The 26,906-nt window shown below is 43.2% G+C and overlaps 1 protein-coding gene across 1 annotated transcript in view; it reads left to right on the top strand.

Annotated features, from left to right (window-relative positions):
- The first annotated feature begins 5,103 nt into the window (after window positions 1-5,103).
- The window catches only part of CNTN4 (contactin 4), a 132,356-nt gene continuing 110,553 nt past the window's right edge, over window positions 5,104-26,906 (top strand). The window contains exon 1 of the mRNA XM_041425712.1: window positions 5,104-5,219. Within this exon, the coding sequence (XP_041281646.1) occupies window positions 5,165-5,219 (55 nt within the window). The 5' untranslated portion in view covers window positions 5,104-5,164. The remainder of the gene's footprint in view (window positions 5,220-26,906) is intronic.

Here is a 26,906-nt window from a genome sequence, read left to right as displayed (position 1 = left end):
TCTAAACATTTGTGCTTCTGGAACCAAACACTGTTTGTGTCCTCAAAATCCAGACTGAAATTTAGCTTGCAAATCACCAAGGAACATCAGGAATGGGTGTTTGGAGAGGGGAAATGGAGAACAGTGCTTTGGGGTAGCTTTGCAGGCTGGTTTTGGGAACTTTACTGGGGCTCAGCCTCTTCCCTCAGGCAGCAAGGGGAAATGGCCTGGAGCTTCACCTGGGGAGGTTCAGGCTGGATATGAAGAAAAATTTCTTCACGGAAGAGTGGTGAAACATGGGAACAAGGCTGCCCAGGGAGGTGGTGGAGTCACCATCCCTGGAGGTGTCCAAAGCAAGTAGATGTGGCACTTTGTGATATTTTTGGTGGGCATGGTGATGTTTGGTCAAGGACTGGATTTGATGATCTCACATGTCTTTCCAACCTTAATTATTCCATAGTTCTGCTCTGACTCCTGAAGCACCTACCAACCCCACCTGTGAGGAGTAGCGACCTTTCTATAGATGTTCATTAGAAAAGGTGTTCATTCTTTTTTTTAAGAAAAAGAGGGGATTTTTGGAACCTCAGAAAACTTTCTGTGCCTCAATTCCATAGTTCTGCTCTGACTCCTGAAGCACCTACCAACCCCACCTGTGAGGAGTAGCGACCTTTCTATAGATGTTCATTAGAAAAGGTGTTCATTCTTTTTTTTAAGAAAAAGAGGGGATTTTTGGACCCTTGTGGCTTATTTTCAACTCTTTTTTTTTCTTTTTTTTTTTTTTTTCCCTTGGTGCAGAAGAGTGGAATTTGAGCTTCTCTTGTATCTTGTCTTGCTGCCTGTGCTATTTCTATATTTGGCCTGCAATATCCCCCACTGTAGGTGCTGTTTGGCTGTATTTTCCATCTGCTCTTTTCCTTGAACAGCTCAAGGAGCAGCTGAACGTGGCACTCAGAGCTCTGCTCTGAGTGACAAGGTGGGGATTGCTCCCAGGTTGGACTCCATCATCTTGGAGATCTTTCCCAACCCAAACAATTCTGTGATTTTGTGCCCTCAGCAGCTGCCCAGCCCCTCTTCAGGTGTAACCAGATCTTTCCCAACCCAAACAATTCTGTGATTTTGTGCCCTCAGCAGCTGCCCAGCCCCACTCCAGGTGTAACCACAGAGCAGTGGGCTCACCCCAAGCTCTGCTCTCCCTTCTGCAGCCAAGCCTGAAGATGATTTTTATGATTCCCCACTCCTGTTTCAGAAGCTGGGTGCCTCTGAGGAGCTTTTGGCAGCAGAATTAATGTCAGCAAGGGAAGCAGCGAATCCCCTGCTCCTGCCCTGGGGTCACAGCTGTGGCAGCCCCAGGGCTGCAGCACCTCCAGCCTAACAAGTGCCCCATTAGTGCTGAGTGGTTTGTGCTCCTCCTCTGCCGAGGTGATTAAAAGCTGCCTGTTGCTGTCTGTCTGTGCAGCACGCTTCATTAGCAGTGATTTATTTGGCAGCTGAGCAGAGCTGGCACTCTGCAGCACACCAGTGGGCACAGCAAAATGGGAGATGAGAGCTGAGGCTGCTCCTGCTGCTGCTCTTCAGGGTCTTGATGCCTTTTTGGGATTACCTAAAAACAGAGGAAAACTTAAGGGAATAAAAAGCTGTTCTATTTATTGAAGGGCCTTCAGGTACATTTAGGACAGACAAAGCCCCCCAGGGGCTGCACCCAAAAATGGACCATGGGTCACGGGTTTTCACACTTTGATAAGTTTGGTCCATTTGCATATTGGGGTTCATCTGCCAATTCCAGCTTCAGCTAATGAAGTCATTGACCCCAAGTTTGCTCCCCCAACTCACTTTTGTTCCCATCTCTGGGGCCTGAGGCAGTGAGGTGTCCTTGACTGCCAGGCCTGGAGAGGAATTGTTGTGTCTGCCCAAACTGGGAAAGCAGCAGCTCCCACTGGGTGTGGAGTTTAGAGTTACACACTAAAGAACTGCAGGGTTACATATGTATGAAAAACAGAAAAGCTGAAATCCTAAGGCATCAGTCTTTGGTGTGTCCTGCAGATTTTCCTTCAGAATATTCACAAAATGGAGAGGTCCTGTAGTGCAAATTTATCTTAAAAAGTATTTTTCACTTTCCAAATGCATCCATAGATATATCAGCCTCAGAATTTTAATCTCTATTTTGCTTTTACAGAAGTGCTAATCATGAAACATCCAAGCAAAATTACTCACACAGTCACGCCCACAAATGCAGAAAAATTCACCACAAATATTTCTACTCCACACTTGGTTTTTTTCCCCTCCTGCCTGCCTGCAGTCAGAGCTCTTAGAGTCAAGTTTCTTTGGCAGAATCCAATTAGGAGCAAAGGTGCCTTTCAAAAGAATTTGCAATGGCTGCATTGCCAGAAGTGAAGTTAAAAAGACATCTGCACACGTGTGGTGGCACTGGGGTTTCTAATGGGCTGCACTTCCAGACTGAAACTCAGCAATCTCATTTTCATCTCGAAAAAATAACTTGTGTACTGCTGAAAGTGCCTCTGCTTGCTTCTGGAAATGAAATATTAAACTTTGCGAGTTTTCAGGCCTTCAGCAGCAGCACAAACTCCCCTGGGATTTCATAGTCAGGAAACATTTAGGAATGGGAAGGATCTTTTCAATTATCCACCTTTTGCTCGTGCACAAATGTTGCTTTTCCTAAAGCTGCTGCCATAAAAAGTCGATGTGTTTGAACAGTTCTTGCAGAGCTCTCAACAAAGGCCCTGCTGATGTGAACAGCAGAAATATTTACAGGGAAACATTCTGAGAATTGGACTCATTCACATGTGAAATAGGCAACTATCACGAGAAATGGAATTGCGGCCCTGGCTTGAGAACCACCATCATTTAACCCTAGGAAAATATTTGGAGTGGTAATCATCTAATTTGCTTTTCAGTGCTGTTTATGCCAAGACAGGCATCGTTTCTCTTTGGGGGAACTTTCTGTCCTGCATTACCCTGTGCAGACATCAGGGAGTGGAAACTTTGCTTTGAAGCACGTGCAGACCCTCTGTTTGTTCTCTGGAGCAGCTGCTGAATAACTGAAAATAATAATGGAAAATTTTCAGCTTTTTCATTGTCTTCATTGCCCAGAGCAGCTGGGGCTGCCCCTGGATCCCTGGCAGTGCCCAAGGCCAGGCTGGACAGGGCTGGGAGCAGCCTGGGACAGTGGGAGGTGTCCCTGCCATGGCAGGGGTGGCACTGGAGGGGATTTAAGGTCCCTTCCAAACCAAACCATTCCACAATTCTATATTTTTAGCATAACTTTTATTTTTGGCTGAAATTGTGATCCAGTGATTGTGTCAAAACTCGGTGGGAGGAAGGACAGAGCCTGCTACTTTCAATATCTTAGTAAGCTAGAAACAAATTTAGTAACTTTGAAATGCTTTGTATCATGTTTAAAATGCTTAGAGAAACATTATTTCCTAAGCAGAAAAAAAAATAATAATAATAAAATGAGTTTGCACACCCTCACAGTAGCCAGAACTTTCTCCAAATGGATGCTAGGTCAGGGCAGCTGTGGCAAGAACTGAAGTTACAGGAGCTGGGGTAATAAATTCAAGACTATCCAGAAATGGTTTTGAATTTATGGAAAAGAAGGGAATGGTTTTTTGTGAGCCCTCCCAGTCTGTGGGTACTTCCCACGGGCTCCTGGCAGTAGGTTAAGCTGATAAGTGCTTATCAACCCCTTGTGTTTTTGATGAGGTATCAGATGCTGTGAGTGATTGCTCTGCTCATTGCAGAGAGAGAGGAGAACGATTGTAAAGCATCTCCAGGCAGGGTAAGGAAGAGAAACTTTGTGGGGGTTTATTGATGATTCGTGGGAAAACGAGAACAGGGAAGAATTTCAGCAGCTGCTGAAATCCAGGATTTATCTCAAATTTCACTTAAATTGGTGTAAAAGTAGTAGAAATCTCTTGTGTAGCTGCTGTTGTAATCAAGAGAGCTTGGTACTTGGAGGAAAATTAATATTTTTTCCACAGGTCAAGACTCTTTAGTGTAAAAAAATAACATTTCTGGAGTTCACTATAAACAGTGTAACTGCTTCACCGTGTCAATCAATATAGACATTTTCCTTCCAAATTTAAAAATTAATACTCTAATCATTGCCTTAAACAGTTCTTCGTATTCATTGATGGGCCATTCGTGCTGCCCCCAGCATGCCCCATCAGTCTGTGTGAGAAAAGATGAATTTCTGCAATTAATCTCTCCCTGCTTCAAAGCTGCATCTTCAGATCAGAGGCTAAAGATCTTCAGTGCATTGAACCTGACTTTATTAAAAGAATTCTCCCAATTTTAGCTCACAAATGCAGCCAGAGACCTCTCTTGTTATTACTCATGCAGTTTGTCTTGTAAGCACGAAGGCCCCTGAACTTCCAGTCTTCACCGAGATGAATAAATTATGTGTGTCTGGCCTGATTTATTTATTTTTAATATTTAAATGCCTGCTCTGGAGTGGCTCCTTTCATAAATGAAGGCGTTTTTTCCCCCTTGGGTTGCTCAGAGGGGGATGGTGGAAGTTCCTAGTGATCAGCTGAGAAAGTGTCAAATTGCTCTCAAATTCTAATTATTTACAGGTTGTAATAGGGAGTGAGGGGAAGACCAATTTTTACCTGGAGATGTTTTAAGGTGGATTTTTAAACAGAATTTTAGAGCAGTGAGGATGGAGGTGGAATGGGAAAAATGTCCCTTTCCTTGAGCAGTGTGGGAAGCTTTCCTGCAAAGTTGTTGCCTTGCAGAGGTGGCGTCCTTGGTGTGCTGGATGATGTTTGCACAGAGCAGAGAATTACTCCAATTTCATTTTCATCTACAGCATTCACTAATTACACCAGCTCACCCCAGAGAGGAGTGAATCTCCTGAGGGCAAAAGTAAGAGCCAGCAGAAATTTCACAGCTCCAGGTTACAACTCTTAATCCTCACCTGCCACCCAGACACCTGGAACGGTCACAAATCACTGCTGGGAATGATTTGAAAGTCAATATTTACCAAAGTTTCTTTGTTCATCCTCAGATACGTCTCTCCTGGAAAGGAAGAAGAAGCTGGGTTAGCAACAACCCTAAATGTCCTTGCAATCTGTTTTTTTCTTACAGATTAAAGCTGGCCTGAGGTGTGCAAGGGTCCCTGCTCTGCTCTGTGGTTCCTGGGCTGGTCTGTGCCCCCGAGCTGAAGATGAGGTTGCTATGGGAGCTGCTGGTGCTGCACTCGGTCATGCTGTGCCTGGCAGGTGAGGTGTCCCCTTCACACCTTGGAGCTCAAACACCCCTGCTTTTCCCTCCAATCCAGAGTGCCCTGTGCTTCCTGTGCCAGGGATGAAATGCCCAAATTAATCCCTGTTTGTGGCTGTTGTTATTGAGCTGTTGTTATTCATCAAGGTGAAACTCATTTTCCTCTTGGGCCGTGTCTCCCAGGCCAAGCACAATTTCTCAGAGGTCTGCTCTGCACCTTTCCTCTCCAAAGCTGCTGCTGGTGGAAGTTGTTTTCCCTCACTCCGTGTTAAGTTTTCCCTGCTCAATTAAACCTTGGTGGAGTGGAGCTTTAAATCCCATTAAAGTGGTGTTGTGTTACAGCTGAACCCTCGCTCCATTTAACAAATAATTAGAATAACATATTCCAGCCATACAACCATCTCCTGCACGTGCCCTTGTTTAACCTTTTCAGCCCAGGCTGCAAGGTTCAGAGCATTCCTGGAGAAATTCCCAGAGATTTTTGAGGGATGTGCCTTTTCCCTGGAGCTGAAACAGCTCTTGAGAACGTTTTGGGTTTGCAGAGGCTCAGCAAAGCAGGTTCCAAAGCCCTGCCCGGTCACTGGCTGTAGGATCACCTGTCCTGGAGCACAGCAGGGCTGTCCTGAGTCTTCCTCTTGATTAATTCCTCCTTACAGTGCCATGATTCTCTCACATGTGTTTTGTTCTGAGGGAGGGTGTCAGGCTTTAATTAATGTTTGTGTCACCCTGGTGTTAGCCTGGATCGCTCTAATTTACCTGCTGCTCGCTCAGACTGTTTTACTGCTTTATTTATTAGCTTGATTTCTCTCCTTCTCTTTGTGCTCACTGTCAGGTTGCTTTTCCAGCATTTTAAATAATAACAAAGTACTTAGAGCAGCGTTCACTTTTTTTCTGCTTAGCTCTACTGAACACAAAGCCACTTTTCTTCCAGTACTTAGGGGTACCTATTTTTGAAATTTGGTTCCAAGTCTTTCTAAATGTGCTTTGACAGTTTCTGAGCTGGCAGAAAATTGAATGCAGAGAGATTCTGCAATGCAGAGCCCCCACGTGTTTTGGGAATTGCAACCCCAGGGAAGCTGGGCTGGGGGAACACAGCGAGGATGAAAATTTACTTTATTTCAAGCAAATAAATAAAAGAGTGGGAAAACAAAAGCATGGAAAATATTTTTACTGTAATTTCTCTACTTGAAATAGCTACTGCAAACTGCTTAGGGTCAGCAAAATAAAGTTTTGGGGGGGTTGCCTCTATCAGAAGATCAGCGTTTAATGAAAATACATCTCTCCAGCACTGGCTTTCCCCCCATTATTCTACAGCAGCATTTCCCCTCCTCTTTGCAGTGCACTGAATTTCCCCAGGCCTCAGACTCTCTGTCCTGCTGAGGGAGATGTAACAGATGTGTGGGGAGAGGAGTGCCAGAAATTTTGAGTGAGCTTTAGAGCAGGTGCTGAGTGAGGAAATGGTTTCTTTTTGCTGCAGGACGTGCTCTGGGCCGGCTTCTTCTGGGCAGGTTTTAACTCTGGAATTTTCTGTGGCTGCCTGCAGCATTGTCTGAGCTGGCTGGAGGCAGGGGAGTGATTGTGCTGTGGGAATTGTGGTGTTGCCATGAGCAGGGCTCCCTCATTTGGGCTCTTTTTAAGGGATGCACTTGGATTGCTTCCCAGAGCCGCGGGAGTGTTTTGTGTCGTGCTCTGGTGTTATGAACACAGGCACAGGTGGCTGTTAAATATTCTGAAGTTAAGGGGGAAATTTGTGGTTTCATGTTGAGCCAACCATTTTCCACCCTTGTGGAAAAAAAATATTAGTAACTGAGTTATAAAATAGTCTGCAGAAAGTTGTCTACCAACCTCCACAGTGCCTTGAGGACCCTTAAATGACTGGGAAAGTTAAGCTCAATTCTTAAACCTGGAAGTGGAATACTTGGGCGTAGCTCAGAGTCAGGCACAGCCCAGGTGTCATCCTGGTCATTGGTCTCAGCTGCAGAGAGCAGCAGGGCTGGTGAAGGATGAGGTTTTGGGGCTGTGAAAAACACATTCACTCTCCTGTGAAAATGTAAAAGTTTTAATAAAGGACAACGGGAGACAAGGAGCATGGAGCAAAGGTTATTGGGTCAGCCAAGAGCCCCCTGTTGTCTTTGGGGATACCCCTTAAATACCTTTTAATTACATCAGCCTGTTGCATATTCATAGACTCTTATTCATAGTAAACTCTTCCCCAAACTAGTTTACATATTTTAAGAACTGTTTAGCATGGCTCCTCCTGGATCCACCTTTTTAGAGCACGAGTATTCTTTGGTTGTGGTTTTAGTCCTTTTTTATCACCACCTGCAGTTTTTGGCCCCCACTGCCTGCAGACAGTGCGTGCTGATGGTTGGCACATCTGCACAGGTGTGCTCACTCTGTGTCCAGGGGATGTTATCCCATCCCAGCAGGCATTTTAACACAAGTACACTGATACCAGCTATTTCACTGAGCTTAATTAGCAACAGAAATAAAAACCATATCTTTACAACAAAGTCACTTCACCACCACACATACAGAATCAATTTTAATATTTGCAAAAAGCCATTATTATAATATGTACCTATAAGAGGGTGTTGCCCCATCAAAGCCCTCTGGAGCTGAGTGGTGCCACCATCCCCAAGAGCAGCATCCCCAGAGCTTCTCTGGGGCTCCAGCCACTGCCAGCAGCTCCTTGGGCCTTGCTGAGAAACAAAGCTCACTCTTTAAAATATTTACAAGTTTATTAAGGGACAAAAGGGATAAAATCCAGTGCTGGGGTGCTTGGCTATCTGCCAAAAGCACACAATCAACAATTTCCGTATTGGAAATTGTCCAATTCCAGCTGCAGGTGATGCAGTGCCATCCTCCCAGATTGCTGTCCTTGGTTCTGAAAAGGATTGTTCTGTGTGCCTGAGCTGTGAGGAGAGCTGCTGGCACTGCGTGTGAGTTCAGAGTCACACACCAGTGCAGTGCAGAGTCTGGGAAATGTGAAAGCTGAAACTTGAGGCATCAGTGGAAACAAAAGGCATTGCAGGGGTGAGCAAAGGGAGATGTGACACCGCGTGCCTGCAATGCTCTGGACGAGTCTGAAAGGGAATTTTCTGTGTTTCTGTGACTTCTGTGCCATCCTCTGCCTCATTAACCTCCTGCAGCACAGAGTTTCTGGGCTGAAGTTGTATTTGCATGTTAATGAGCTGCTGTGGCACAGACACATTAATGTCTGAGTGTGCAGATGCATATTTTATAGTGGGATTTAACCATTCACCTTCTGACTGTGCTGTGGCTTAAGCCCAGTTTAGCCCCACCCAGCTTCCACTCACCTCCTTCCACCCCCCTGCAATGAGGAGAATCAAAATTAAAATGTGTAGGTTGAGCTAGGAACCGTTTAATAATTGAAATAAATAAAAATATAATTATAAATATATTAATATTATAATAAGTAATATAGTAAAGAATAATAAAAAGTAAATGATAGTTGTATTTACTTATATTAGAATTTTTACTATTTACTTATTATATAATAATAATAATAGTAAAAATAAAGTAAAAAAACAAGTGATGCTCAATAAAATTGTTCAATACCCATTGACCCATGGCAGATTCTACCCTGAATCCTGACCAACCCCTTCCTGCTGCAAGCACCACATAAATACAGGAGCCTTAAGAGATTAATTTGTCCTACAGCTCTTGGTTTGGTTTATTTTTGTTGGTTTGATTTGGTTTTGTTTGGGATTTTTGTTTTGTTTCACTTTGGAATTTTTTTGTTTTTTTTTTTTTTTTTTTTTTTTTTTTTTTTTTTTTTTTTTTAGTGGTGGTTTGTGATTTTTTTCCCCAAAACTTTTTTAACAGAAAAATATTCTCAGAAATGCCTGTCCAGACATTCTCCCTCCTTTGATCTCATGCTGATCCAGCACAGCAATTCCCCAGCAGTGGTTCAGACCACTTCAGAGCTCAGCTGTGCAACTCAGGGGAGGGAAAAAAATGCAATATAGAGTAAAAAAATGCAATATAGAGTCAAATGTTTTCCACTGTGAGGCAAATCCCCCATAATTTGTATCAATACATTCCAGTGAAACCAGGCACCCAGCTCTGTTAAAAATCAAACCTCAAAATTCACAGAGAGATGAGGATTTGAATTCATGCTGTTCTCCAAGCAGCTGCAGGTTTCATACCAGAGAAATTCAGCTAATTTCGTGTCTGAATATAAATAATTAAAGCTGGGAGCCCTGTTGTACATATTAAATTATGGTCTCCTCTAAACGAGGCCACAGTTCAATTTGTTCAGTGTGGGTTTTTTTTTTCTTTTTCCTCATGCTGTGTAGCTCCCTCTGCACTTTGATGTGAGCAGGAAGCTGGGAAATTATTCATCTGCTGCGGCCCCATAATTAATTAATTAATATTTTGGTCAGTTCTGCAACACTTTACATTTCTGGAGCCGGCTGCTTAATTAATGTTTGCACAGCAGAGGAGGCAGGCAGGGACTCCTGGACCTCCTCAAACACCACCCAGCCCTGGGCACCACTGGAGAAGGGTTTGCAAATCAGATCTGCCTTGCCTTAATACTTTGAGTGGAGTCTTTTTTTTTAATTATTTAGGGGCTTTTCATGTTCATCTCCAACTCCTGTATTTGGAAATCCCTCAGAAGAGGTGAGGTCCCCCAGCAGCATCATCTTGCAGGCAGGTTTTGGGTGAGCAGGTCCTGGATCCACCTCTCCTGACTGGGATGAGAATGGTTAAACCTCAGCTGGACTAAAATTCCTTTATACTGACCTGGCTGGGCTCTGGTGCTGCCCAAGGTGGATCCATGGAGGAGATCCTTTGAATAAATCCCTGCTTTATTCTGTAACTCTGCCCAGCCTCTGCTCCAGGGCAGCACAAGGCATCAAAGCCAGATTTCAGCTGTCCAGGTGGGGCTCGACAGCATCGCTCAGCTGTACAGAGGTGGAGAGGAGAGCTGAGAAAATGTAATTCATGCTTATTTAGGGATTATGTGGCAAGTTTGTCTGTGATTGCAGAGGATTTGAGTCAGCCTCACGAGAAGTCTGTGCCCATTTCTCTTCCTGAGAAGAGAAAGCCCTTGCTTCCTGAGAAGCCCTTGCTGGATGTGACCTGATTGATTTAGGCCACCATTTCCCAAATTAGGAAATCAGAGAGCCATCTCCTCATTTTTATATACAGATAATTAGGTATATGATGTTTTTCTCTGTTTAACTCTCAAGCCCATCTGGGCAAATTTAATTGCCTCTTTCTCAAAAGTTAAGAAGGTGAGATGGTGCACTTTAAATAAAGCAGGGAGTAGACAGACATTTTTCTAAGCAGATGTTCCAACTCTCTGGCTGTGTATTGATCCCCTGTGTGTTTTATGTGATGCCCCTTTTCAATTTAGCTCCTTTGCATTTGAATTAGTGTGTAGGTATTGAAATTAAATCTCATTTAGGGACTTACAGAAATACCTACTTTACCATGCATCTATCAAATTAGGGAGGATATGGACCCAAACTGATTATTTATTGCCAGTAAAAATGGGTTTTATGGCAAAATTGGAGGTGATTAGTGGGGTGTTTTATAGGTAAAATACTGTGTGATTCTTAGAAAATCTAAATATTATTGGAAAGAGGCTTAATTTTGTAAAGCTTGTGTGACCATGGAGAAGAAGAAGAGGTGAGGGATGTGGTGCAGGGGGAATCCTGCTGGGAGCTCGTGTTGGGTGCTGGGCAAAGCCTGGCTTAGCTAGTCAAAAACCTGTCTGTGTGGGGCGTTCCTCCCTGCCTGGGTACAAAACCTCTGCTCCTTTCCTCCTGCTTTGGTGGGGATTTCCAGCATTTGGGACATGAGGGAACCAGCAGTTCCCAGGGAGCCTTTTTGGGGTGAAATCCCTGGGGTTTGGTGTGGCCTGAAATGGCTGGAAATGCTCTTGGAGTCATCATTTAACTTGGGAAAGGTCCCTCAGTGAGGGGGATCATCCAAAGGGAATAAAATTCAACCCAGCTGGGATAATGAGGTGCCAGAAACGTGGGCAGTGACAGAGTCACTGGACATGGGCTGGCCATACAGAAAGTGAGGCTCCTCACCACCCCAGCCTGTGTTTGTAGGGTAAAATATAATTAAAAATACAATAATATTATCATAAATAACATAGTAGATAATACTATAAAGTATAATATAAAGAAAATAATAAAGTAAATAATTTACTTTATAGTAATACTAGTAAATAATAATATGAAGTAAAGAAACAAGTGATGCACAATAAAATTCTTCAATGCCCACTGAGCCATGGCAGGTCCTGCCCTGAATCCTGACCAGCCCCTTCCAGCTGCAAGCACCACAGAAACACAGGAGCTTTAAGAGATTAATTTGTCCTGGAACTCTTGGTCTGGTAAACACTATATTATTTATTATAATATTCTTATATATAATAATAATATATAATTTGTACCTTCAACATTATTTATATATAAACATTATATAGAAATATGATGTTATATATAAACATTATGTCATATAAAACACTATATTATTTATTATAATATTCTTATATATAATAATAATATATAATTTGTACCTTCAACATTATTTATATATAAACATTATATAGAAATATGATGTTATATATAAACATTATGTCATATAAAACACTATATTATTTATTATAATATTCTAGATAAACATAACTTTTGTAGAAATGGTATAAATAAATATTATATTATATATAAATATTATATTATATAAACACTATGTTGTTTAATAAATACTATTATATATCAACATAATTTTATATAAATGTTATATAAAATAAATTCTATTCTATATAAACACTATTATTTTATATATATATAATTATATTTTTAATTCTCTTTTACCCCACCTCCCAAAAAATCCCTGTCCCCTCCTTGCTTGCCATGAGGGCTGCAGTTTTTGCAGGGCTGGGGCCATTAAACAGAGCAGATGCTGCTGTATTTTTGCACTTCATGCTCCACGTCAGTCCGTGGTAATCAGTGGCTGCTCCCAGTAAGTTGCTGTAATGAACAGAGCCCAGCGTGCTGCAGTTCAGCTGGGCATTGTTTGATGCTGCTTTATTGAAGCATTTGTCAAATGCTGTACTCTGAAATTAAGAATGTGCTGCTGCCAGGCTGCACTGACTCATTATTGCGAGTTTTAGGGAAGATTTCCTGGGTATTCCAAGGAAAAAGCAAAATTCTCCTGTTGTCCCTTCAGTGCTTCAGCCTTGTTTTCCTGAGGTGTTGGGATTTTTTATTTTGCAGTAAAATACACGTTCTGCTTAATAAATCAAGCTAAGACACCATTGTTAAATAGTCTATATCATATTAATTACTCTGTGAATCAAGGCAAGCATTACAACCATTTATAATCAACTACTGGAGAAGTTGCTAATGAATGAGACAGGTAACTAATTAGCCAGCCAGCAGCCAGCATCTCCAGCTGAAGCTGGTGACTTTAAACTTCATTAAACTTTCCAGGTGTTGGGGAAAGTATGAAAAATACAGCTATCTTAACAGGTTGATGCGTCTTAATTCCAATTTTCTGAGTTGAAATGGCTGAAGATTGCATCTGTTTTAGGGGATATTGTCATTTATAAAGATTCCCGTGGCTGTCTGGCACAGCTGAAAAGAAAATTAGCAGTTTGTGTGTGAAAGTTTTGAGTTTGTCCAGTGCATGTTGGGAAGAGCATGAACTCAGATGTGGCTGAAATTCCTCCTATCCCTTGAGTGGAGTCTTTCTTAATTTGTACCTTCTTAATTTGTACTTTCTGCCTTGCCCTTAATACTTTGATTTTTTTCTGATTATTTATGGGGTGGTTTTTAGATTAATTTCCATTTCCTGTATTTGGAATCTGCAAAACAGATCCCTGACAGAATTCTGAATATGGTCATTGTTCTTATTTGTGAAATAGGGATAATTCAATGGATGATCAGTGAGACTTGGAAGAAAATAAATGATTTGTGCCCCTCCAGCCCAGATGATACCGTGGAATGCTCCCTGAGAGCTCAGGCTTTGCTCCCAGGGCATTCCCTCTCCTTCCATTTTTATCTGGACCAGAGGAAATGGCATTTTCTCTGACCTCACACTGGGTGGGCTTTGCTAGGAGACATCTGGAGGGGGACTTGAGAGAAGGGAGCGTGGTGGCTGAGCTTTCTGGGGTGTGAAACAGGGAGTGGGAGGGACCCGGAGATGGAAAGGGGCTGGGGGCAGCTGGGTGCACAGGTGGGATGAGGAGGAGAACTGTGCACTTCCTCAGCCATGGAGAAATCGCTCCCAAATTCTCTCTGTCGAGTAACTTGAATTGTCTTTTATAACATCCCTGAAAAGTGGGATTATATGTGGTTAAAAAATCAGTTTTGGGGTATTTTTGAGCTTTGCAGCTGAAGTCCAGGTTGTGGTGATTTGGCAGTAAGTTGAACAATTTTTTTCTTTTTCTTTCTTTTTCTTTTCTCTCTGTCTGGGTGTTGTGATCTCTTTGAATGCCTAACACAGACCTGATGCCAATTTTGTGCATCCAGATTTTGCTTTTTTTGGTTGGTTTGTGACCAAACTCAAAAAAAAAGTCATCGCAGGCAATTCTGAAACTGTAAATATTGCAATGCATGACACTTACTGCCAATCCAAATTTAAAAAGCAGGAAAAAGGCTCAAAGAGAGACAAGCTTTGGCCTTGTGCTTTTCCTCCTGAGGGAAGGAGCAGCTTTGGGAAGAGGCAGAGGAACATTGGATCTGCCATCACGGAAATGCTGGCTAAGGAATGATGGAAAGAGACTCCCAAAAAATCTCTTCTTGACCTCAAAATGGGGAGATCTGGAGTGGGGAGGGCCTGAGGAAGCCGTGAAGGACAGCAGGAGGGGTGGCCTGGAAATGCTTTTTTGCCTGGGTTTGGTTTCTGCAGCCCCTGTGGTTGGAACACTCAAGGAGAGGAAGAAGTTTGAGAGGCAGAGCAGCTCCTGCTCGGGCTGGTGGTGGAAGATGCATTCCTCAGCTGGGATAAAAAGCTCCCCATGGCAATCTCGTGGTGCCTCTCCTAGCTGGGAAGTTCAGCTGTGGGTCTCCAGCCAAGCGGCCAAGAATTGTTACCAGGAAGGGCTGCATCTCATTTTGGGAATTGGAAAAACTCTGCTGCCTCTCAGTTTTTTATAGGTAATAGTAAATAGTGGCACTGGGTGCAGTGGGATGTGCTGGGTTCCCCACTCCCTTCCCAGACAGACAGCACAAGCACTGGGTGCTCAGTAACCTCACAAAAATGAGATATCCATTTCAAAATAAGGTCATGAATTCCCAGCATATGTAATGCACATCTGCCAGGCACTGCTTTTTCTTCCTTACAACATTGGAATAACATGGGGTGTGCTCTAAAGCCTGTGTCCTTTTTCCTCAGTGAAAAGCAGAGCTTCCCTGAGTGTTTTCCCACTTGTAAAATAACACTCTCCAAACAACTCATTGCTAAATAATCTGCATAGAATTTCCCAGCATTTATTCATGCTGACTTGGTTTTATTAAGTGTCACAGTTACATTTATTGACCTCTGCTGCATTCCTGAGCAAACTGGAATGCTCTCTTTTCTTTTTTTTGGGAATTTGTTGGTATATTAGGATGGAATATGGAATTTATCCCCTAATGAAAGGCGAGGGAGAGATGCCATCAGTCAGGGGGAGGAGAGAGAACCCAGTGCTTTCCCATGTAAATTATGTGAGTTCTGGAAGGGAGCCAGGCATTCATTTTGTTAAAATGGGGTTTGATAATTGAAACTAATTTAACATCGACCCCATTAAGTTGCATTTTATTGCTCATTTAATCCGCCCGTCTCACGAGCTCCCAGGACTGGGAAACGCCTTTGGAATGGTTCTGGTTCATCATAGCTGCAGCCACTCCTGCAGTGAGTGTGAGCTGGTCCTGTGGGGTCAGCCCTGTTTTGGGGTCAGCACTGGAGTGGGGTCAACATTGGGGTGGGGTCAGCCCTGTTTTGGGGTCAGCCCTGCTCTGGGGTCAGCCCTGTTTTGGGGTCAGCCCTGCTCTGGGGGGTTGAGCTGGACACTTTGGGCAGGTTTGCTTTGTCTGGAGAGCAGCTCATGGATGGTCCCTCATCAGCCCTGTGGCCTGGCAGAGCCTTTCCCTGCAGGATCCTGCATCCCCTGGGCTGCCTGGGACAGCTTCAGCACACCTGAGAAATCATCCCAGCCCTCCACCAGTGCAGCTCAAAAATCACTGAATGGGTTGGGTTGGAAGGGACCTTAAAAATCACCCAGTGCCAGCCCTGCCATGGCAGGGACACCTCCCACTGCCCTAGGCTGCTCCAGCCCCAGTGCCCAACCTGGCCTTGGGCACTGCCAGGGATCCAGGAGCTCCAGCTGCTCTGGGCACCCTATTTTAGAGGTGCCCATTTATTGACTTCTGTCAAAAATCGCCATTTAAATAAGCCAAGGAGCTCAATCCATGAGTTTTTCATTACTGGGATTCCCATCTTCTCCTGCCCTGCTTCTGCTTTCCTCTCCAGCTGCTCTGGGCACCCTATTTTAGAGCACATTTATTGACTTCTGTCAAAAATCTCCATTTAAATAAGCCAAGGAGCTGAATCCATGAGTTTTTCATTACTGGGATTCCCATCTTCTCCTGCCCTGCTTCTGCTTTCCTCTGTCTCACTGTTGTCTCACACGATCTCTCTATTTCACCACTGCTGCTTCTGACTCATTAAATAATCTCATAATTGGTTCTCAGCCTCTGGGTGCTAATTGCAGCGAGGCACTGGGTGATGGTGGCACACACAGAGCTGCGTTTATCCAAAATCAGGGAGCAGGAGGAGGTGCAAGGACAAGGAGGTGCAGCTGTGGTGGATGTTTGTTTGCAAACACTTTCTCCTGGGGCTGCTGCTGGGGATGGGGAATTGCTGCTGCCCTTGGGAAGAGGCAGCAGGAGAGGAGCTGTAAGAGTGTGCCTGGCTTGCATCAGGGGCCCCGGGGACAGGGAGCTGCTCCTGGGAATGCTGCAGTCCTGACTGGAGGGGCTGGGAAGGGCAGTGCAGGTAAAAAGTGCAGGTTAAAGCGCTCCAGGAATCACAGAGTCACACAGAATCCCAGAATTACTGAACCCCAGAATCAGAGAATCACAGGGTCAATGAATCACAGGATCACAGAATCTCAGAGTCTCAGAATCACAGAGTTACTGAGCCACATAATCCCAGAAACACAGAGTCACAGAATCAGAGAATCGCAGGGTCACAGAGTCACACAGTCACAAAGGAATCACAGAGTCACACAGAATCCCAGAATTACTGAACCCCAGAATCAGAGAATCACAGGGTCAATGAATCACAGGATCACAGAATCTCAGAGTCTCAGAATCACAGTCATAGAATCACAGAGTCACTGAATCATATAATTCCAGAAACACAGAGTTACAGAATCAGAGAATCCCAGGGTCACAGAATCACTGAATCAGAGAATCACAGAATCACATAATCATTGAATCCCAAAATCACAGAAATACTGAATCACAGAGTCACAGAATCACACAATCACAGAATCACTGGGCTGGAAAAGACCTTTAAGATCATCCAACCCAGCCCTAACAGCACCTCAGCTAAACCCTGGCACCCAGTGCCACATCCAGGCTTTTTTAGACACATCCAGGGATGGTGACTGCACTACCTTCCCGGGCAGCCACCCCAGAACTTTTTCAGGAGTGTTGTACAAACCAGGTGGGAATGTGTAGAACCATTGAAAGCTGAGAAGTGCTGGGAAAATCCAACAGGAGCTGGAATTCAGTGATCCTGTGGGTGCCTTCCCATTCAGGATTGATTCTGCACCACTGATTTAACTGTCGATTCAGGATGCAGATCACATTTAAACGCGTGGCTAATGCCTCCATTTTTAAATATACACACATAAATATGAGGAGAAAGAACAGAAAATGTGTTCTTTCAAACCCAGTTCTCACCCATGGTGAATCAGCAGCATTTCAGGTATTGCTCAACACAGAACCTAGAAATTAAAATTTAAAATTCAAACACCACAGAGTGCAGGAAAGGGCAACACTTAGATTTTATACTGGTGAAGGATTTCTTTGTACAATCCAAAATCTTTTGGGGCAGGAGTTGACATGGAGAATTGACTGAATTTTGCTGCTGGATTGCTGAGTTTTCTCACCATCCTATTCCCACCCCTGGGCAGGGACACATTCCCCATGGCCAGAGGTTGTTCAGCACTACTTTGGGAAAGTCAGGGACTGCCCAACCAAGCTGAATAAAAGCACAGGAGATGGGAATCCCACCTGGGACTTGATCAGGAGAAATCTCCACCTTAACCTTGGGATACTGGGAGTTATTCCTGGAATAAGAATATTCCTGGAACAACCATGTCACTGCAGCAGTGGTCTGAGTGCTGTGTTCCTCCTTTGTTTTGGCGGGGGTTTTTTGGTGTTTTTTGGTTTTGTTTTGTTTTGGGGGGTTTTTTTGGGGGGGTTTTTCGGTTTTTTGGGGCGGGGTTTTTTGGTTTTTTTTTTTTTGGGGGGGGGGTTTTTTTGTTTTTTTTTTTGTTTGTTTGTTTGTTTGTTTGGGGTTTTTTGTTTGTTTTTTTTGTTTTCTTGGTTTGGTTGGTGGGTTTTTTTTGTTGTTTTTTTTCGGTTTGGTTTGTTTTTTCGTTTGGTTTGTTTTGGTTTTTTTTGATTTTTTTGAGCAATATTGAATCAAACTTTTCAAAAATGTTACACAATTTCAGTATGTTCCCACACAGAAACCCAGTGTTCTGAGCTCAGGTGTGGCTGTTCCCGTTTGCAGGGTGCTGGCCGGGTAGAAAATATGTTTATGGCGTGGGTTTTTCTGGGGGCACAGCGAAATGTGCCTGTCAGAGCTGTGCACACTGATCTGTGCGAGCTGCTCCCCTGCCAGCACTGCCACCCACGCCTCCTGCAAGGTGCTGTGTCCTCCCAAAACCCTTCAAACTCTTCATTATTTTATTGTCGCTTTCTCCAACGCGGCATCCAATCACCGCTAAAACTTCGCCGCCACTTCTTCTTTCTGAGTGGAGGCAGTGTTGTTGCTGTCTTTTGGAAGTATTTAGGGGATAAATGAAAATGTGGCAGTTAGCAAGGGTTTTGGCGTTTAGATGTCAAAACAGCTTTTGGTTTTTTTTTAAAAAAAGCTCATTTTTAAGGTGTGCCAGCTGATAAAATGTGTCAGTCGTAGTCAGTGAGGTGAGGGTTGATACAGGGATAAATTCCAGCTAGAAAAACCCCTTCCCATGCACTGGTTTGCATCTGGGAGCTCCCCTGGCAGAAGAAAAGAGGAAAAAAATTGAGAAATTTAGAGGAAATAACACCAAATTTTCCACCAGTTGCTCAGTGGTTCTGGAGGACACAAAAAAACACCTTATTGATGAATTTGTCCCTTCCAGTCCTTATTTTTGGAGTGAGCGGGAGTTTAAAAACTCTTTAAGTTGTTCCTGAAGACTTCAGATCTCATGGAAATTCAGGAGTTACTGTGCAGGTGCCCACAGAGCATTTAAAAATAAAAAGAAAAATGCATCAGTGTGAGTGCACAAATGTATTGGCAGCCAGTCTGGCCTTAAAGGAAAAACAGCTTTGCTAAACCCTATAAATGTGTCACCAGTGCCTCTGGAGATGTGGAATTCTCATCTTGAGCTACCCTCCTTTATTAATGCAATCTAAAATATACAAAAAAGTCTGCAAACAAATCCCACATAGAGAGTTTCAGAGACAAAAATCGTCCTCTGTATTCACCAAATTTCTGCTTCCAGTGCACATTTAATTTTTTAACAACTCTTCAATGTTTTGCAGGGGTTTTTTCATGTAACTTGAATTTAATTTTCTATAATAACAACACCTTGCTTTCCATAAGGTGACCTCAATACCTGCTTGCTGCACAGGTGTAACCATGACATTCCTTTTCTTTGGAACATATTTTTCATGCTTTTTGCTCTGGATTGTTTTAGATTCCCAATGTGAACCCAGGAACCAGATTAAGATGACAAAATGCAAGGTAGTCAGAGAAAACTAGTGATTGGGACCCTCTATCAGGGCTGGCACGTGGACACTAATTATGGTCTCAGCTATTCAGTATCTTAATCAATTCCAGTGATCTTGTTTGTAATTTTTACTCCTCCTGACAAGGAGCTGCTCAAAGAAATAAATTTGCCATCAGCGTAATTTGCTTCTTGAACACAAAAGGCTCCCAGATTAACAGGATTTTTTTTCCCCCTGGAGAGATCTCCCTCATCCACTCTTGGCTTGTGTTAATTATTCCTTTGTCCCTTTTTTGTTTTCTGAGGGGCTCGGGATGTGCAGGCAGCAGCTCCCAGTGCCCACGCTGGTGTGCCCCAGCACGTGCGCTGCTCCTCTGGGCTCAGCAGGAAAATAAACCTGCACCAGCCCAAAAAAGTCAGGATTTGTGACCAGAATCACCTCATATTCCCAAAATCCAGCCTGTTTTGTTTGTTCTTGGCATAAAAACAGACGGAGTGGTTGAAAGCTACTAATCAAATTTGGGAAATCAGGGAACAGAGCAGGGTGCCCGTGGCAAAGGGTTCTTGATGAGACCTTCAAAACACCTCGTTTGATTAGTGCACCTCCCAGATCCAGCCCTGCCCCTTTGTTGTGCTACAGGTGGTTTTGAAAACAACTTACAAAGAGGCTTTTTTGTCTTTTTCATGCTGTTAAAGCAAATTGGTATGTAATTAGATTTATATCGTGAATAATCTTATTTGCATATCCAATTAATTCTTCCTGTTTTAATTTGCTAGGGTTGGATTCACATTGGTAGTAAAAAAATAACATTTAAATTATCAAGCATTCAAATTTTCTTCTGCTGTTATCTGTTCAAGGTCTTCCATTAAAATTTGGTTCTGGGCATTGTCTTCCTTTTAAAAGCTGTTAAATAACATGGAAAAAGGCCATGAAAAACCCAACTCACCTGACTTGTGCTGTAAAAGCATTAAGGGTCTCTTTAAGCTGCTTAGGGGGAATGCAGTGTGAATTTAGACTTTTCAAGCATCTTTTTATCACAGAATAGTTTGGGTTGGAATGATGCCTCAGGTTTTAGTTTTTCTATTTTTCACATTCTGTGGTGCTTTAGTGTGCAGGTCTGAGCTTCACATCAGGGGATGGTGAGCTCTCTGCACAGAGCAGGGAGACAAAACAATTCCTGCTCCAGCTGGGCACCAAGGACAAATGATCCAAATCTCAGCCCAAGAGCACAAACCCCGTGGGCTGCAGAGAGAAAAACAAGCAGGATGGGAGTGCAGGGGCTGAGCTGGAATTGGACACTGAACTGCAATGTGCACATGGAGCAGAGCTGATCCCAGGGAGAGACCCCGTGAGCGCTCGTGCATTTTGGGATCATTTGGGTTCATCTTGGGTGCAGCCCTGGCTGGGCTCTTGTGCTGCCCAAGGTGGATCCATGGAGGAGATCCTTTGAATCAATCCCTGCTTTATTCTGTAGCTCTGCCCAGCCTCTGCTCCAGGGCAGCACAAGACATCAGGAAGGGACCTTAAAGTTGATCCAGTCCCATGGCAGGGACACCTCCCACTCTCCCAGGCTGCTCCCAGCCCCAGTGTCCAACCTGGCCTTGGGCACTGCCAGGGATCCAGGGAATTCCATCCCATCCCCTCCCCAGTCTCCCATCCATCCCTGATTCTGGGGATGGATTTTACAGGGGCTGAATGTTTAGTTCAGGAAGCTTTAGCAAAAATGGTGCCAGGGAAAGGGAGATGGACTGAAAATGGATGTTCTCATGTGGGTCCGTGGAGCTGCTTGAAAGTGAGCAGAGGACACTGCGGAGGGAGAGGTTAAGAACTGAAAATTAAAACAGCAATTTCTTTAAAAGATTTAATAAACCAGGCAAATGCGTTGCATAATTGTGTTGAAATGATTTGAAATAGGTCCTAAGGAAAATTGCTTTGAATCCTAATTAGCAACTAATGGTTATTAGCTAAATCCAGTGCCAGGGAAGAAATAAATAGGTGAAATAAATAGGAAGCTACTGCTTCCACCTCCAACCAGCACAGCTGTTGTCCCAGTTTTGGGCTATTTTTCCCTAAAAGCTGAAGTGACTGCAGCAGATCCCGTGCAGGTCCCGGAGAATGCCTGGGCTGCGTTGCTGCCAGCCACGATGAAACACAAATGAGGTGACAATTGGTGGCAAAACAATTTCTGTGGACGGGTTTTACCTCCTGAGGAACAACTGCGCTGTTCTGTTGAGTCAGAAAAATAAACTGCGCTGGGTCCTGTGCCCCGAGGAGCCCTCTGTGGTCTGAGGTGGGAATAGGTGTTCAGGTAATGCATTCCCACTCTTTTTCTCTTGGATTCATCCTCTGCCTGCTTTGTAAACTGCTCTGCACCGAGCTCCAAACTGCTTTTAGCTTCCCAGGGCAGGAAAAGACACTGCACGTCCCAGCGTGTCAGAAAACTCGGGGAAAATGACCTCCAGCTCTCAGGCACTTATTGCAAACCTATTTTAAATTGAATACACAAGCCCAGATAATACAGGCTGTTTGATAAGAAACATTAGAGAAATCCATAACACGAGGCTTTTTATTATGGGTTTATTACATCAATCTCTCCAGTGGGTAATGGAACTTGTAAATATACTCTTATGTAGGAGTCTCCTTGCGGGCTTTTTATTCATGCTGAAGTAAGCACAGCAAACTTATTTGCTGTCAGGGTACATTGAATTTAAGATTAGTATTTATTTTGGTTCTAAAGAGGTTCTGCTTTTGTGAATTGGAAGCTGGAGCAGCTGTAGGAGAGGAGGTGGGAGCTGCAGGGGGGCTTTGGGGGGAAAATGAGTTTTTCCAGGCAAACTGCTGGTCCCTGTATGGGATACAGGGAATGTGCCCATTAAGGGCTGTGGGTCGTGTGCTCAGAGCTCCTTCAGGAGGGAAAACTCGCTTTGTTTAAGCAGGAGCTTGCTGTGTGTTCATTGACTAAGCCCAGCAAGATGAAAAATCATCCATGGGATTAGAGAAATATTTAAGGGATATATTGCCTGCGTCACCGCGCAGTGCAAACACGGGCACGGTGCTCTCTGCACTGTAAACATTTGTTCTTTACTGGGAAAATGCTTTTAATTCTCTTCTAGAGGTAAACAAAGTAATGCTGCTGCAGCAGGAACCCAGCAGGTTTTTGCTTACTTGGGAGAGCCGAGGGGACGTTTGTGCTGAGTAAAGAGTCGAGGAAAAGTTTACAGAGAAGTGCAAGAAGGAATTCAAATCGTAGCAATGCTAACAAAACCAAGAACAGCTCTTGGCTTTTACCTTAAAAACTCTTAAGTTTTTAAGTAGATTTGTTGGAGGATGTAATAATTAATTGGTGGTTGTCTTAATATAGGGAAAACAGTCCTTAATTAGAGGATGTTAATTGGACAGACAGACCAGACGCCTGCTGAGGTGACAGAAAAGTCAGTTTCAACTCAGGATTTTAACAGGTTTTTAGGGTCCCCCATCCCTGGCAGTGCCCAAGGCCAGGCTGGACACTGGTGCTGGAGCAGCCTGGGACAGTGGGAGTCCCTGACATGGCAGGGATGGCACTGGGTGGGTTTAAGGTCCATTCCCACCCAAACCCCCAGCAAAGCAGGAAGGATGTGTTTGCTACACTGCTGCAGAACAAACACAACCAGGTTCGAGTGATGTGTGCATTTCCAACAATGACAAAGTTGGTTTTAGGTCCATTCCCACCCAAACCCCCAGCAAAGCAGGAAGGATGTGTTTGTTACACTGCTGCAGAACAAACACAACCAGGTTCGAGTGATGTGTGCATTTCCAGCAATGACAAAGCTGGTTTTGTGTTGTTTTTTTTTTTTTTTTTTTTTTTGTGGTTTTTTTTTTTTTTTTTCCTGTATGAAACAGATTATGAGTGAACTTTTTTTTTTTTTGTGTTTTTTTTTTTTTTTTCGTATGAAACAGATTATGAGTGAATTATGAAGGATATCTATGTGTTTAATTAAGGCCTGAGAGTAACAAATGTGCTTGAGCCATGAAACCACATCTGTGTCAAACCCCCCTGAAAGAAACCACCCTTCCCCTGGCTGGGCACCTCCTTCTGGGCTAGGGCAGCTCCTAAAATGCATTAGCAGAAAGCTCAGCACTAATTTTGATGTCCCTTCTCCCATGTGTTAATTACATGTTGTCATCTCCATGTCTTGCATCTTTAAAAAGACAGAAGTTTTTAAGAAAGATGTTTGTTGTCATGTCTTTATGGATGTTTTCATAGCTTTATGTTTCTTTTCTTGTCTTTATGTGTGTTTATTTTCATGTATTTATGGTTATTTTCATGTCTTTGTGTGTGTTTCCATGTCTTTATGGTTGTTTCCACATCCTTGTGTGTTTCTTTTCATGTCTTGATTGTTTTTTTCATATCTTTAGGTATGTTTTTTTCCATGTCTTTTTGTGTTTGTTTTCATGTCTGTAAGTTTGCTTTCATGTTTGTAAGTTAGTTTTCATGTCTGCATGGTTGTTTTCATGTCTTTATGTATGTTTCTTTTCATGTCTTCATGTTTTTCATATCTTTAGGCATGTTTGCTTGCATGACTTTTTTTTTTGTTTTCATGCCTTTATGTTTGCTTTCATGATTTTATGTTTGTTTTCAGCTCTTTACTGTTGTTTCCATGTCTTTATGTATCTTTTCATGTTTTCATGTTTGTTTTCATGTCTTTCTGTTTGTTTTCATCTTCCTCTATGTTTGTTTTCACCTCTTTCTCTGTTTGTTTTCATGTATTTCTGTTTTCGTGCCTTTATATTTGTTTTCTCATCTTTCTGTTTGTTTCCATGTCTTTCTGTTTGTTTTCATGTCTCAGAGCTGCTTTTGGCCATGTCCTCAGTGCTCTCACAAACCTCCCTGCAGCCACAGTGCTGAGGGTGCTGAACCTCTCTCAGAAGTGATGCCTTGAGCAGCAAATGGCTCCAGAGGAACTTTGTGGCTTTGAATTCTTGCTGCTCACAGAACACGGCCCTGCCCAGGCAGCAGTGATCCATAAAGAGTAATTCCCTGTTTAATTACTGTGCCTGCACTTTTCTCCTTATGGACTGCACTGCTGTGCTTACTGGAGAAAAGTTAAAGCCCCAGCTCTCTGTCCCAGATAAAAGGATTCTTACAGAAATTCTTATTTGTCTTTGAGGCTTCTGGAAAAAAAAAATAGTTTTTTCATAGTGCTTTCTCAATCCAGTATAATCCTTAATTTTCAAAACACAGAAAGCCTTTTTTTCTTTTTTGCAATTGTAATGAAAAAAATTGCTGAAGCAGTGCACATTATTTCGATTACCCATTAAGCCTTCTCTGCTCTACAATGAAATTACATGATTTTAGTTAATTTTCTTGCTTTTAACTTCTGACTTGTAATTTACCAAAAGAGAAAAACAAACCACTACAACTCTGCTGGTTTCCCATTACTCCCAAAACAAGTCATGCAAGTCAGCTCCCATTTTGGCCTCTTTCTGATATTTTGGGCTTTTCACACTAAAACACAGACAGGAATAACATTTGGTTTGCACCATAGTTCTGATCTGTGACTTCCATAAGGCTTCAGCATTATATTGGCTTGGCATAAATGGCCTTGCATAGTGAGTGATTTATTTCATTTCATTTCATGTTGATCATACCAACAGAGTAAACTATAATTTCTTGGTGAACAATAAAATAAAAGTTTGTTTTAATTATAAAGTAATAGTCCTTGATCAGATGAAGGAAATATATGTGATCCCCTCAATTTAGTTCTTGCCTTTCTCTCCCCATCAATATTGAATTTGCATTTTGCATAATGTTGCATCTCAGTGCTCTCTAGGTGAGGAACCCAAGCCTTCCTAAGTAAAGAAAAATTAAATTTTACCCTTGGGAAAGGCCCTGTTGGGAAACTGAGGCTCTTGGATGTCACAGAATCATGGAATTGTTGAGGTTGGAAAAGCCCTCAGAGAGCATCGAGTCCAGTCGTTCCCCAGCACTGCCAAACCCACCTGCACCCCATGTCCCCAGATGTCACATTCACACCCTCCTGAACACTCCAGGGATGGTGCCTCCCCTGCAGAGCCTGTTCCAATGCCTGACCACCCTTTCAGTGAAGATATTTTCCCAAATATCCCGTCCAAACCTGCCCTGGCACAACTTAAGGCCGTTTCCTTGTGTTGCATTCAAGACTGTTTCCAGGAGCTGCTTTCTCCTGGTATTGAAAGACCACAAAAGGAGCTTCTCTTCCCAAAGCTGAGCTGGGCAGGGCAGTTTGAAATGGACCAAACTATTCCCTGGAGGTGAATTGTGTCTCTGGGGCATCCCCGTGGTGCTGCTCTTTAGGGGTGAGCCAGGAGTGTGAAGGCTTCACCTGCTGGTGTGACACCAGGGACAAGAAAGGCTCTCCTGACAAATGCCATCCCTCTGAGCAGGCTTGGAGAGTGCTAAATTGCAGTGTCAGGAGTCAGGAATCAGGGTTTTGACGGCTATTACTGATATCTTTTCCCTGCTGTGTTGCTTGAAAGTTCATAACATTTAAAGAAATTAAGGGAATACGTGTTACCCGTGGGCAGATTGCGCAGCCTGCACTCCTGGCCGCTCCTCTGGTGCTTTGCTGATTGAACTCTCAGAACTTTATTTAAGCCTCCCTCAGTTTGGCATTTTGATGTTAATTTTAAGGCTGGGTTTGTGTGTTGGTGTGTCTGTGCTTGCATGGAGGGTCTGGTCGCTCTGCAGGGATGACCCAGCAGAAAAATGAGGATAAATGGTGATTTTTAGGGAGTGCCCGTGGGGGGGTGGCCAGTGCTGGTGTGTGCCAGCTTCCAGGAAAGAACTCTCTGTTCTCTAATTTCCTGCTGGCCACTGGGACTGGCTTTTGTTCCTGCTCTGCTGAGGGTTCCAGAAACGTTTTGAAAAACAGCAATGAAAAAAACTGAAGGGCAGCTCCTCAAATGTGCCCTGAATTGGAGCAATTGCAGCCACTCCAACGAAGTTACAGAGAGTGAGAGCAGCTGAGCTGCCAGCCCAGTGCCCCACAGCACACTTCAAATGCCTTAAACCCATTTATGGAACAGAACCACCTGGAGATTACAGCCTGGGATCCTGTTTACAGGATTTTTAAACATTTTCTTGCTTTAGCAGCAGTGAAAAGTGAGGGAGGTTTTCCTGTCCAGGGTCAGGAGCCTGCTCAGCATCAGGGTGTGCAGTGCCTGGCAAGGAAGGGTTTGGATTTACCTCTCTGTGTGACTCCAAAGCAGAGGTCCTTCTCTTTTCCTAAATATCTTGATTGTTTTTAATAGCAATTATTGTTTAATAATAAAATTAATTCAATAATAAAATCGGTGAAATGAAATTTATTAAATCAGAATGCCATCAGTCTTGCATCAGACCAGTGGAAGCTGACGCTGAAAATTCTGCCCCAAAAATGTAAATTTATAACATGATAAACATGAGGTTTCCCTCTCTCATCATTCTTTCAGTTACCTTTTAATTCCTTATATTGAAATATTGTCTTTTCTTCTCAAGGCAAGGGCTGATCAATTTAGAAATAGGAAGAAAATTGCAGAGGGTAATATTTGTAATGGGGCAGATGCTTAAAACTCGCCCGTGCCAGTGCTCTGTGATAGAAAGGAATGTGTTTACAGTTTAATTCTACTTGTTGTTTGTTTTTTGGGGTTTTTTTTTCCAAAATAGGGAGAAAACAAACCTCCATCAGGTGGAGATGATGAAATTTT

This window comes from Onychostruthus taczanowskii, unplaced genomic scaffold (genome assembly GCF_017590055.1).
Source record: "Onychostruthus taczanowskii isolate IOZ18803 unplaced genomic scaffold, ASM1759005v1 scaffold9, whole genome shotgun sequence".
In the NCBI taxonomy this organism is placed as follows: Eukaryota; Metazoa; Chordata; class Aves; order Passeriformes; family Passeridae; genus Onychostruthus; species Onychostruthus taczanowskii.
This window is presented reverse-complemented; position numbering and strand designations above follow the sequence as displayed.